Source organism: Mesoplodon bidens, assembly GCF_964165515.1.
Source record: "Mesoplodon bidens genome assembly, chromosome: 1".
Lineage (NCBI taxonomy): Eukaryota > Metazoa > Chordata > Mammalia > Artiodactyla > Ziphiidae > Mesoplodon > Mesoplodon bidens.
In genome coordinates, this window is record NC_138176.1 from 140,446,922 (window position 1) to 140,461,370 (window position 14,449).

Genomic DNA, 14,449 nt, shown 5'->3' on the forward strand with positions numbered 1-14,449 from the left:
AGAGGAGGTGCTAAGTAAGGAACAGACAAGGACAGTTGCTGTGACAACTTGGTGAGTGTTGGTACCTTTCAAAGGGGATGGAAATGCAGGGAGAACAGGTATTAGCAGGGAAGGAGGGCGTGATGAGCTCAGTCTCGGGTATACTGGCTCCGAAGAGACCAAAAAACATACTGATGGAGGTGCTAATTACCTAAAGAGATCTGAAGTTTTAGAGGAAAACTTGGGCAGAAGGAAAAAGTTTAAGGGTTTTCAGTGTCATATAGGTGGATGGTTGAAATCATGGAAGGAAAAATGAGGCTAAAATAAACTGAGATTTGAGAAGCCCTACATTTTAGGGCTAGATTGAGGCAAGGCCCCCCAGTCCAGAGGGAACCTGAACCCTGACTATGTTACATATTAATATCGATACAAATCTCATGCAAAGATTTTTTGACCCTTGTGGAGAGCATCAGTTTTGGTTTTTTTCCTCCAGAAACTCAGCCCACTCTTGTTGGCTTTGGTGCCATCGAAATGGTCTTTCACAAGCCAAGGCAGGAATTTTTCAAGAGAGAAGTTATTGATCAAGTATTGGGTGGGGGTGGGGGAGTTGAGAAAGATAACAGCTGAAGATCTACTCATGTTTTAATTGATTAGGATTATATAGATAAAAAAATTTTTTTGCAGTTTAGTCTTGGTCTTAGAATTTATCCAGAGCTTATTGGTTATTTTTTTAAGATAGAAAGTATGTTTACTGCCAATGTTTTGGTTTCTATCACCTGAGAATTTCTAACATGGAATACATAGAATGGGAATATGATAGAGAAACTGGGCTTTGCTGTTCTTCTGAGTCAGAAAATGATGGTGTCACAATTATTTTGTTTAAAACAGTGATATGAATCCTCAGAACATTTGATCTATATCACATAGTTAATTTCAATTTGTTTCATCAAAAAATTCCCAAGTACCTGCTCTGTGTGGGCTCTGGAGATATACTAGAGGAGCAGTGATGAGTCACACCCAGTCCAGGGACTCCCGAATAGCAGGGGGAGGGAGGCACAGAAACAATCACCATCACGTGGTAAATGTCCAAGTATAATTACCCAGAGGTGGTGGTGGTATCAGCATAGGCCTCCTTGGAAGTCTGGAGGCAATGTTCAAAGTGATTAGGGGTTTGCTTGGTGCATGTTCTATGCAAAGGAGGTGACATGTGCCAACACATAGGTCCACAAAGGCACCATATGCTTGGGGAGCAAGTTTAGCTTTGCTGGAGTATGAAGTTCAGGAGGGAGTGGTGGAGGCTGAAGTTGGGGAGATAAGCAGGAACCAGATCATAAGGGGACTTGGGTGACATGCAGGTGAGCTTAAAATTATATTCAAATGCAAATTTGAGACACTTCACAAAGCCAAGTAAATACACATGTTTTGGATCATCCAAAGTTTGGGCTCATCATGGAATTTTACGGAAATAACTTTTGGAAATGTTATATATCAGATTTGCAGTAAGACATGTAGATAGCTTTCTCTTTGAAGTTGTTACTTATGTTGAATATTTGCAAAAGCACCTTATTGAGGCACACAACATGCATCAAAAAAACACCAAAATATTAATAGACATTAAGTCTGAGTGGTGAGCTGACAGGTGATTTTTTAAAATAATTTTCATATTTTCTGAGCTTTCAAAGAGGACCTATTTTATAATCATGGGGGAAAAGGTGAAGATGGTAATTTTTAAAGAAAGCAGATCTGTATTTAAAGTAGGAATAAGTTCTCCAATAATCTCCCCAGAGACTTGTTCCCAATAAAGTGAAATCTTATGATTAAAAAAAAAAGATATCATCATTACCTTTGATTTTTGTAGTATCTGCCTTACGCTAAGTAATCTTTCTCCTTATGCTGTTTTTTTGGCTGTTTATAAAAAATGTCGTTATAGATACACTTAACCCATTTATGTTGAATTATTTCAGTCAAACACTGGCATTTTGTTTCTGTGTAGACACCAATTATTGGAAATAAATATGGTGATCAGCATAGCGCAGCTGGAAGAAACGGGAAGCCGAAAGTGATTGCTGTAACAAGAAGCACTTCCTCAACTTCTTCTGGTTCTAATTCTAATGCCTTGGTTCCTGTTAGTTGGAAGAGGCCACAGTTATCACAGGTACATAAAAGTTCATAGAATAAGAACCTGCTGTATAAAAAATAAATAAATAAAATAAAATTTTGAAAAAAGATTTTAAAAAAAGTTCATAGAATAGAAGAATCCATTTTATTCTATGTATAAGAACTTAAGAATTTGTCTTATTTTATCAGGAATCGTAACGTTTGCATTTTCCTTCTCCTTAGCGAAGAACAAGAGAAAAGCTAATGAATGTGCTTTCTCTCTGTGGTCCAGAGTCTGGTCTTCCGAAGAATCCATCAGTGAGTAATCATGAAAACCTGTGTAAAGGTTTTAAACATCATGTTAGTCCATGAAGAAACAGAAATTACTGTCTCCTTGCTTGCCTTTTCTAACTTACCTTACTTACAGTGTTGACTAAGAATGAAAAAACTATTACTTGCCTTTCTGACACTTGGCCGCTATGCTAATTAAGCATATACCCAGTTAGACATTAGACCAAATTGAAGCTCTGAGCTCGTTGACAGATGAGGCCTGCAATGGCTCTTAGGGCACTGATGTCCCATATTCGGAGTGACAAAGCTGATGGATGGCCTTTTTCAGTTTTGTTTTGTTTTGCTTTGTTTTTGGCTGGGGGTCAGGTTGTATTTTCTTCTAATGAGGATTTGGAAGTCGGGGACCAACAGACTAGCCTCATTTCTGCAACAGAGGACATAGTTCAAGAGGAAGAAGTAGCTGTGGAAGATAACAGCAGTGAACAACAGTTTGGCGTTTTTAAGGATTTTGACTTTTTAGATGTTGAGTTGGAAGATGCAGAGGTAAGGATATGGACTTTCTTTTCTAATATTTATAGAATAGTTGACAACTGCATGAAAACGAAGGATTTAACCACAGGATCTTTCCTGATTAAGGGCAGTGTAAGGTCAAAAGGTAAAAATCTAAACTGGGAACTAAACATGATTAGTACAGTTAGGCATAATAGAATAAGTCTGAAATAAAAGGAACATCTAATTTTTCATCTTTATATTTTAAAATATAGAGTAAAAATGGATTTCTTCGAAAGTATTTTTTTTAATTGAGGGTGCGCTTAGACTTAAATGTTTGCATGAATTATACAAATTAATGTGCAGCAGAATAGTAAAAATTACATTTAAATATATCAGACATGGGGAATTCCCTGGCAGTGCAGTGGTTAGGCTTCCACGCTTCCACTGCAGGGGGCACAGGTTCGATCCCTGGTCGGGGAACCAAGATCCTGAATGCCGAGCAGTGTGACCAAAAAAATTAAATTTAATTTAAAAAATAAAATAAAATTAGTTATTTTTTAAAAAATTATCAGACAACTTGAAAGAAGGTGGCCCTGAAACTAAATTGACGATTAAGGCGCCTTTGGCTCTCTTCTAGAACACTTTCCTATGGCTGAGATTCTGCCTATGACATTGATCATCATTTTCTTCTTTAGGTTGGAGCCAGCTCTCTCAAATGCCTCATTTCATTCAATACCAAGGACTTTGTCCTTGATATTGACTCCGTTTAGAGAAAGTTGATAGTTGTGTCAGTTTAGATGCTTCCTAAATGGAAAATCCAACTCAGAAAGTAGATTTACGCTCCCAGAACTGAGCTAGCCCAGAGTTAGAGCTTATTTTAGATAAGGCTCAGTGAGGTTTCAGGTTGTTTCTCTGCAGTTCTGTAGGCTCTGCCTTTCTCTGCAAGTCAGCTTCACCTCAGACGATCTTGGTTATGTCCACACACAGCAGTGTCAAGAGGAAGCAGGGGTCACTTCCAGAAATGCTCTCATGAAAGTAAAGAAGTTACTCTCTGAATGCTTTTAGCACACTTCTTGTCACATCTCATTGGCCCAAGTTGGGACATTTGCCAATTTCTAAACCAATCATTGTGGCAAAGAGAATAGGATTGCCCATTGCCCTGGTTGTGTTAGGCTGTTCAGGGCCTATTCCTGTAGCTGATGTCAGTCCCCTAAACAACAGTCTCCTAAATCTGAAAAGTTTACATCAAACAGATCACAAAAATGTTCATTCTAAAATTGTTATAAATGTCTATCTTCAAGAGCCCCAAATGCCTTACTGTCAAGTATTCATACCGTGTCACTGATATATCTCTGTCCAAAGACATTAAAATCACTCATATAACTTGCATGCATTCATCAACCCTCTTGAAGGGATGTTTCCTTTGGCTCATATAGGTGAGGTGGAGGAATAAAACGTAATGGCTTCTGCCATGTCATACCGTTAGCTGTTGATAGGAAGCCAGTTTAGGGAGGTCCTCCTGTGTGCTTCGGCGCCCCAGGCCCCCCACCCCTGCAGATATGAGGGTATGACCGTGGTGCCTCAGAGATCAGCAGATGCCCTTACACTGGCTGAGGGGCGGCACAGGCTCCTATGTCATAGTTCGCCATATTCCCAAAGACACCACTGGACAGGTTCACAGGAGCCCAAGAACAAGTATTGTTCAGCATCTTGTAGGGCAGTGGCTTTTAAACATTTTTTTTTTTGAGCTGTGGCCATTGCTAGTACATTTTATATCACATCCAAGTGTATCTATATGGACGCACCTTTAAAATAAAAGTTTCAAGAATATGCATCCTTACTCTATGCTATGCACAGTGATATTTTCTATTCCTTTCATTTCAGTTTTTTTTTTAAAAAAAGAGCAGGTCACCAGCCTCTAAAATTGATGTCGCTCCCACAGTTTGAAAAACATGTTGTAGGAAATTGGACATACTTGCACAGTCAGGCAAGGAAGTGTGGTGGGTACAAGAGACCTGCTGACCTACCTCACGGGCATGAGCCACTTCTAAATTCGTCTGTAATTACTTGCTTTTTTCAGTGCAGAATTTAGAATCTCTAAAGGCTGGCTCTTGACATTTTTGTAACGGTCAGGTTCTTTCTTTTTGTTTGCCTTTTTTTTTTTTTTTTAAAGAACACTGTAAATGCTTTCAGGTTCATCCAGTACTCTAAAATGTCCATAGTAATGAATATAACTTTTGAATAGAACCTTAGAAGGAATTAAAGATGCTTATTGTAGTTCTATCTTTCATACAAGTCACAGTAATTTGGGGAGCGTGGTGCTAATTTATGCCTCATAATTAGGCCAAATCAAATGATAGAGCTTTTCTAAAACCTAAAGATAGTCCTGCTTCCAACAAGGTAACAGGAAGTACTTTGCTGCAAAACAGACTTAACTGCTAATGAAACTTCTAAAATATCCCCCAACCTTGAAAGCCCACAGTGTGTATTCATTCATTCACCAGATATATATCAAGGGCTGTTGCCATTATTATGTGTTCTGCTGCATCGCAATATTTGAAATGATATGTTCTAGGAAGGTGGCTTTCAAACTCTGACCTGCAGAGCCTTAGGGCTTCTAGATACCTGAGAAATAGGGAAAGATCCAAGGACTCCTGGCCACCTTTTTCAACCAGAGCAGCCCTGGTTTTGTTCATCAGTTTTGCACAGTTGATTTCTGTCGTAAATTTCATTTGACATGAGTATTCCTCTGCTTTATTTAAAAAAAAAAATCTGAAAACCTCTATTCTGGACAATCCCTCTTGAGTAAAGGAATACACATAAGTCATATTTTGCTAGCCAATACACTGTAATTTGTCATCAGGGCTTAAGAAAGAGGAGCATAAGAGTTATATCCTTACAAAAGGAGGATCAGCTTGGAATAACAGAAACGTTAACTTATATAAATCCATAAGTGGGGCGAAATAGAAATTTGTCTTATTTCCTATTGACCTTTTGAGATTGGCAAAGGTTACGTTTTGATAACTATAATCTTGATTTTAAACTACTTTGTAGCAAAAAATGACCATTGGGTTTAGCCAGAACCATGCTACAATCTAAAATAATTGTGAACCTGTATGTTGTCAACTGAATGTGGGTATTTTAAGTCAGTTTTACATTGTATCCAGCATTAAATCTATGTAAATTTTGAAGATTTTCCTAAAGTTTGTGTTGCCAAAGTGTATCATAGAAATGTTGTTTTAAGTGTCTGTCTCTGACTTTTTCACAATATATTTTGCATAAAAAAGTAGTTTGAATCACATGTTGGCTTCCTGCACAAAGCTTAATCCAGAGCTTGAATCAGTCTTTGGGTTTGAGAAATCACAAAGAGTTTTCCCCAAAAGTGTAGTGTATATTTACATGTTTGTCTTCGTTCTTTCTAATTCTGTGTGTTTTCCTTTTTGCTAACCAGGAGCTGCAGGTAAGTTGCAGCCTGGTGTTGTGGATTGTTTATTTGTTGTCATCTGTGATGTATTTGTCTTCCTTGTGGTCTCATCTGTGTTTGTGTATTAGAATAGAAATGGCCTAGGTAGTAGATTTAGTTGGTCCCCAGTAATATAAGATAGAAAGTCAAGAGAATTCTTTAGTTAAAACAGGGCATTGACCAAATATTTTGATCCCTTTAAATATTATAAATATTGAATGATGTTTTAAAAGTTTCAAGAAATTGAAGGGCTGATTGAAACTCTGCTTATGATGATGCATTAAGTATTTCTCATCTTGGTGTATGTTTTCCTGCTGTATTACCTTTTCTATATTTATAAGCATGTATTTGAGGTCTTAGAAACGATGTCTTGCTTTTCCAGGGTGAAAGCATGGACAATTTCAACTGGGGAGTCCGCAGGCGCTCACTGGACAGTATTGACAAAGGGGACACACCATCCCTCCAGGAGTACCAGTGTTCCAGCAGCACCCCCAGCCTGAACCTGACAAACCAGGAGGATACGGACGAGTCCTCAGAAGAAGAAGCAGCACTCACAGCAAGCCAGATACTCTCACGCACGCAGATGGTACAGTGACCTTTTCGTACAGTGACAGCTGGCCTCCTTTCTCCTAACTTCCAACTTAGTAATTACTGTTTCTCTATATTGTGATTTTCATTTCAGTGCGGGTGAAATGCACACACTGAAATGAAAATACAAAATTGTAGCCGCAATGCAGTGTTCCATTATTCATGACAGAACTAAACATTCAATACTGTGTGCCGCTTAGCCGCTGAGACGTATGTTCTATTGCTTCTCTCCTAGTAACAGTGAGTTGTGCTGGGCACTTTTAGAGGCCCTCGCTTTGAATGATACATGTTTTGGTATCGGTGTGAGCGCCAGCGCTGCTTAATTCTCCACCTGCTTTTCTTTCCTTGTCAGCGTGGAAAGATGGAGCACAGCTTTGCTCTCTTTGCAAGATCAAGTCAGTTATATGGAGGTTCTGACTTGTATTCCAAGGGCGAGATGGCAGATATTCAGAGAGAGAGAGACAGAGACAGATGAGAAAATGAAGGCTGCAGGAGTAGTCTGTCCGTTCAGAAATGTGGACTAAGGGGAGCACCGAACACGAAGTGGTAGCTGGTTTGGAACTTGAAGATGGCAAAACAAGGAGAGAGAAGGGGTGTGGATTAGCCACCGTGGCCCACGTGATGAGGAGTCAGCTAGTGAAGACCAGGCGGCAGCTACAGTTACAGCGCTCTTACATGAGGGCCCTTTACATGCCTCTCTTTAATTGGGCCCATTTGCATCACACTCGGTCTGCTGGTAAAGCACTGGCAGTGCTGTTGAATGGCCGGGCTGAGTTGGCTTTAGACAGTGAACATGTACAGTTGTCAGCTTGTGGTTGGCTTCCTGTCACGTCTCCTGTTTTGGCATCTCACCGTTACCCCAGTATGTCTTTCCACTAACTCCCTATCACGTCTTAAGTGATAAGGTGTTGCTGATAACAGTAGCAGTAGTTACCACTCGCTGGGTGTTTGAGATTCATCAGGCCCTGGGCAAGGTGTTTTACGTGGATTAGTCACTATAACTCTCCCCCCAACCACACAAGCTAAGTATGGTTACAGCAGTTCTGTAGATTAAGTGACTTGTCCCAGGACACACAGCTAGTAAGTGCCTTTGAGCCAGGCGGTCTGCATGCTACCTAAAGGACGGTCTCCTCCAGGGACTGTGCGCATTTAAAGGAACAGTGAGTTGCTGGTAGCAGCGACTCAATGAAGAAGGCCCAGGCTCTCCCTGGAGCCAGACTAGAGGCTCAGAGGCTGGCATCGTGCCACCAACCTGCTGTGTAATTGCGGTCGTTACCTACCCTCTCCCAATAGTACCTGCAGTACCTGCCTCCTGGGAATTTCATGGGGAGGACAGTATAGTAAGTGCTTAACAAAGGTTAGCTCCCATGAGAGCCTCAGGGCAGAACTGACTGTCTCCTTAGAAGGCCGACCCTAGTCATAGTGGTAGTGAAATTAAAAAAGAATTTGAAGCTGATTCCTCCTCACAGGGAAAAAAAAAATTAGTTTTTGCCTTTATCTATTCTGAATCATGAACTTGATTTTCCTTATGTCAAATATTGGCCGTTAAAAATGTATAACCCTGCATGGGCAGAAATTGAGACACAGATGTAGAGAACAAACGTATGGACACCAAGCGGGGGAAAGTGGCGGGAGGGGGGTGGTGGTGTGATGAACTGGGAGATTGGGATTGACATGTATACACTAATATGTATAAAATGGATAACCAATAAGAACCTGCTATATAAAAAAAATTAAATTAAATTTTTAAAAAGAAAAAAAGTGTATCTAAATATTAAATAAAATGTATACTTTTAAAAAGTTCAAAAAAATAAAATAAAATCATAATCACAGTACCATTTCACACCTAAAAAATAATTCCTAAAAAAAAAATGTATAACCCCACTTAAAAGAGGAAAAACTGTAATATTTTCTTAGAACATAAACCCACTGAGGCTGGCCTGCCATTACAACTTTATTGTCCTAATTCTTTACGTCTTGCTGAAGTTTTGTGGTATTGATTTTTGCTTAAATAAGTGAATGGCCAGTTCAGACTTATGTGCCTGCTTCCCAGTTAATAACGCTGCTTCTTGAGAATCCACTGAGTGTTTGGTGCCAAAGCCACGGGGGAGGTGAAAGCACCCCCTTCACGAGTCCTAAGACCAACTGCAAGCCCGAGACGTCACTGTAAAAATAAGAATTTTAGGGCTTCCCTGGTGGCGCAGTGGTTGAGAGTCCGCCTGCCGATGCAGGGGACATGGGTTCGTGCCCCGGTCCGGGAAGATCCCACATGCCGCGGAGCGGCTGGGCCCGTGAGCCATGGCTGCTGAGCCTGCGCGTACGGAGCCTGTGCTCCGCAATGGAAGAGGCCACAACAGTGAGAGGCCCGCATACCACAAAAAATAAAAATAAAGAAATAAGAATTTTAGGTCAAGATTAACACAGTCACAAGGAGCTCTTTCACTTTGGTAGTTTTTATTTAGCAAAATTTAACCCTTGTTAACGGATACTTCATTTCTGCTGATGGGTTAGTTGCTTGCATTCACAGCACCAATTCTGGCATAGACTGAAATGAGGGGGAAAAGTAATTTTAGGAAGTCAAAGAAGCTGTTTATAACTATGGCCCCAGGATGTCTTACAACATAGAATGTTTCTTGTGGCCTTTGTGACCATCACTGACTCATAAATGAATTCCTTATTTTACTATCTCTCCTTTTAGTTAAACAATGATTCCGCTGCAGATGAAACCATGCCAGACCATCCTGATTTACTTCTTCAGTCTCAAGATTCCACGGGCAGCATCTCAACAGAAGAAGTGCTGCAAATCAGAGATGAGACCCCAAGTTTGGAAGCTTCTCTAGATAATGCTAACAGCCAGCTGCCTGAGGTGGGGAGACATGGGGGCTGGTGCATGGCCAATCTGGGCTCTTTTTAGCAATCCGTTATACCCCTTGCTTTTCTTTTGAAAGAGTTTTCATCTGATACGCTAATTATTTGATTTGTTACCAGTATTTCTAACCTGTTGGTTAAGTGATATAGTCTAAGTGAAATAGTCAGATCTGATGATTGGGAAAAAAAAAAAAAAACATTGATAGATTAAGGAAATGACCTACAGGTTAAAAATAACCCTGAGTGTTTTTAATGAGCATTTTGTGCTGCAGAATGTGATTAGGTTAATGTACAGGCGCTTCTCTGGGGATGGGGAGCATCTTCTGTGGCAATGTGCCTTCTTTGAAGGACCGCTTTTGTTTTTTCTTCTCTTTTTGCTTTGTATTTGGGTTTTTGTGATTGGTGCTATAATTGGGATGAAAACCTCAGGCCAGCTGTGTTAGCAGTTGGTTAAAATGAAACCTTTTAGAAAGATTTTGGAACTACTAGTATTATGTTTTTTGGAAAGACCTGTGAGAAGTAAGCCAGATTCCAAGCTAATGACTGACCAAAAATAAGTAAGTATTAGTTTTCTTTGTTTTTTTTTAAGATTATTACAGATAGTTTTTAAACTGTAATTGCTATAGCTCTCTCATATATGCTATTATGCCTTGGTATTAGGAAAATACTATATTTTTTTCAGTGTTAACCAAATTAATGTAGTTATTAGATCTAGACCAATCTAGTTGTTAGATCTTATTATCTGAGTAAGTTGAAATCTCATGTTCTTATTACACTGACAATGTATTGTAGATCTTTACATTAAGCAGATATATTTTGAAATGAAGGCATTTGGGGAGTTTTTTAAATGCTCATATTAGTACGGCTGAAGTTTAGGTAATTCAATTCAACAAATTTTTATTGAGATTTACTAGATGCTGGGCATTCCATTAGGTGCTAGAAAGATGAATAAGACATTACCCTGTCCTCAGAGTGTCCACTGTCTATTAAGGGAGACAGAGATGGTTTAAAAAAAGGGGAGGGGGGGCATTACATGCCAATATGAGAAACCCAGTAATAGACATGCTCAAAGCTTTGTGAAAACTCAAAGGACAACCTATCAGCTGTGCATTAAGGGTGATGGTGGCAAAGGATGGGCTTCGTGGTGATTGAGACTTTGCAGGCAGAGGGGCATCATGCAGAAAGACGTGGCCATGTGAAATAACATGGTATGTGCAGGCAGCAGCAGTGGGAGAGATGGACGAGTCTAAGACATGCTGGGTCCCACAGGCCGTGCTAAAGAAACACTTTACCTTGAGATGATAGGAAGTCATGAATTTTCATTCTTCCCAGAGATGCCTGTTATGTGACAAGCCCTGTACCAGATACCGACGTGGGAATACGGGGCACACAGGCAGTCAGACATTTAAGCAATATTTATTTACTGAGCCCCTGCCGTGTGCTGGGCGATGTCCTAGGCCCTGGGCATATGGCACTGCGTGAAACAGGCCAAGGCTCCTGGTTTATGGAGCTTAATTCTAGTAGGAGAGACACAATAAACAGGTAAAACAGATAAAACATAAATGATGTATCTGAAAATGATCATCTTGCTATTCATACTAAGAAAATCTGACCGTAATGTGGACTTGGTAAGGGAGAGAGTTAGATAGGGCGGCATCTGAGGTGGAACAAGTGACGAGGAGCCAGCCCTTGAAGGTGTGGAGAAAGAATGTTCTGGGCCCAGGAAACAGGAGTGGAGAAGGCCCTGGTGTGTCTGATGAGCCAACAAGCCAGCCCTTGGGGCTGGAGCACGTGTACCTGAGAAAGGAGTTGGGGAGGAACTGGAGGGGCTGGGCGCTCTCGAGGGCAAGCTTAGAGGCCACACAGCAGGCAACCGTCGGACGGTTTTCAGCAGAAGGATGACATGATCTGATTGTGTTCATTCTCTTCAATCTTGGCTTTTTCTGCGGCAAAGGGAAAGTTGGTTCCAGTACCTAGACCTGCCACGTGGAGCTTGCAGTCTGTCATCCAGGAAGGTTAAAGTCCGATCAGTGTTTTAGTAAAGTCTCTGACCGAGCTGTAGAGGGAGGATCGGAGGGGGCTGAGATGAGGAGACAAACGAGGGGAATAACAGCAGGAGATCAGGGGTCCCGAAGCGACAGAGCGCGTGGGCAGGAAAGTGTCTACGGGGGGAGCTGACAGGGTTCAGAGCTGCGCTTGAAGTAGACTGTATTACTTTCAGTGTTGGAAGGCTTGTTACATGAGCATTAGCTACTAGTTAATCTAATCTACTGTGTCTGGTGTGCCTCATAGCATGTTACTGGTCAACAGACATTCTCATTAGAAACAATGGAAAACAGCAGGCTGGTACTAGAAATACCTTTTTAACAAAAGCAGTATGGTTAAATGGTCATGTGCTTTAATTTTGTGTAGTTAACAGACAGGGAAATCTTTTATTTTTGGTAATTAAAATAGCTGTAATCATAGTTATTGAGTAAACTACCTCCTGTAAATCATTCATATTTATTGGAAGTGAATCGGAAATTCATTTATATTTCCACACATATTGGAAATTGTGTTATTTCAGATGAGACATTCATTCATCCAACAATATCTAATGGGCCTACTTCTGAGGTACTATAAAGTTCCTGAGGATACTTTTTTTTTAAATGAAGGAAAAACACTTTAATTTACTAGGTTTTTTTCCCTTTTACAGTAGTGCATTTCAGTATCACTGTAAACTTTGTGACACTGGCAGATGAGAATGAAGGAGATATTTTTGAATCATACTATTTCTTTTAGAAATAATTCTATTGACGTTAAAATTAATCACCAAAAGAATGGCTGTCTACAAGAGAATGATTCAAGTTTGTATCTGCTGGATACGATGGCCTAATTTGTTTGTCCCTGGTGTGCCAAACAGTGTTAAATGACCCAAAATTGTGCCTTTAAAAAAAGTATGAGGGCTTCCCTGGTGGCGCAGTGGTTGAGAGTCCGCCTGCCAATGCAGGCGATGCGGGTTCGTGCCCCGGTCCGGGAAGATCCCACATGCCGCAAAGCGGCTGGGCCCATGAGCCATGGCCGCTGAGCCTGCGCGTCCAGAGCCTGTGCTCCGCAATGGGAGAGGCCACAACAGTGAGAGGCCCATGTACCGCAAAAAAAAAAAAAAAAAAAAGTATGAAAGCACTAATATATTGAAATAAAACCAGAACTCTATTATATAGAGTTATATATGAGTTACATATGCTATCCATATTGCTATAAAGCAGTTTCTCAAGAAAAAGAATACAATTAATTGTAGTAGATGAAACATTTTATGAACTAAAGAAAAAATCCTAGAAATGTTTATTTGAATTTTTCCCCTTAAATTATGTTAATATCAGGAAGAAGAAACGTAATAGGCTAAAGCATTCCACCTCAAGACAGAAAATTTAGAACCCAGTGTGTCCTTCCCTTCTCTATAATATATACAAATTACTCTAGAAGGATTTATGTCCTTGTGTTTATCAGAGAAACCTCCACAGAGAGATTTCTTCTAGTATCTATAATAGTTTAGATACCGATTCATGTGTGACAGAAATTATTCCTTATAGGAAATGAAACTTGGAATGGAAGTGTGTGCGTGTGTGTGTGTGTGAGAGAGAGAGAGACAGACATTGTGTAATAAGGTAAAGTTCAAGAAAATTTGATTCTCACCATCTGTGTATAATAGTGGAATTCATTCCATTAACCAAAAAGCACTCTCTTCATGAATTCTAGGTGTTATTAGAAAATTTCAGCATATACTATATAATAATAATTTTAGGTAAAACATCTATTTTCAAATTATTATTCAAGAACAAATGACAACAAAATACAGGTGTACACTAATGAAAAGTGACGGCATTAAACTAAGAAGTTAGGTGGGTTATTTCAACATGATACGTAGAAGGAAAAATATCTTTCCAAATAACTAATGCTTACCCCTTTAATGGCCAGATCTTTAAGAAAAAAATTCAGATGGAAACCTTAAATATAGTGTATTGAATATAGGCTATTGGAGCAATTAAGGAATGATTATACTATATTATTTATAAAGTACTATCCTGTGAAGACTCAAAGAGTTTGTGCTTCCCTGCATAACTATCTCCAGACCAGTGTTCCCTTAGTACACTTTGTGTTTTCCTGCCATGTTTCTGTGCCTTCGATATCTTCTAAGTCCTTTTCCCTGAGACACCGTCTATCTTAGCTTGGGCTGCTATAACAAAATACTGTCACCAGGGGTGCTTATCAACAATAAAATGTATTTCTCACAGTTCTGGAGGCCAGGAAGTCCAAGATCAAGGTGCCAGCCATTCATTGTCTGGTGAGGGCTCTCTTCCTGGGAGCTCTTCTTGCTGTGTTCTCACATGGTGGAAAAAGAACAAGCCAGCTCTCTGTCCTCTTCTTATAAGGGTCCTAATCCCATTCATGGGGGTTCTACCCTCATGACCTAATCACCTCCCAAAGGCCCCTACCTCTAATACCATCCCATTGGGAGTTAGGGTTGCAACACATGAATTTTGAGGGGACAGAAACTTTTGGTCCATAGCACTATTGCTACCCCATCTTTGTCAAAACCCACCATATGTTGTTTCCTCCAAAGAGACTAGTCTTCATTGCCTCAACCAGATGTGATCTTTCCCTTCTTTGAGTACCAGTAGCCCTCTGTAT

The 14,449-nt window shown here is 40.1% G+C and overlaps 1 protein-coding gene across 7 annotated transcripts in view; it reads left to right on the top strand.

Annotated features, from left to right (window-relative positions):
• Positions 1-14,449, top strand: part of FRYL (FRY like transcription coactivator) — a 246,852-nt gene that overhangs the window by 212,802 nt on the left and 19,601 nt on the right. For all 7 annotated transcript variants that reach the window (XM_081234991.1, XM_081234990.1, XM_081234992.1 and 4 more), the window contains 5 exons: positions 1,973-2,134; positions 2,320-2,394; positions 2,734-2,910; positions 6,705-6,908; positions 9,609-9,776. In XM_081234991.1, the coding sequence (XP_081091117.1) occupies positions 1,973-2,134; positions 2,320-2,394; positions 2,734-2,910; positions 6,705-6,908; positions 9,609-9,776 (786 nt within the window). The remainder of the gene's footprint in view (positions 1-1,972; positions 2,135-2,319; positions 2,395-2,733; positions 2,911-6,704; positions 6,909-9,608; positions 9,777-14,449) is intronic.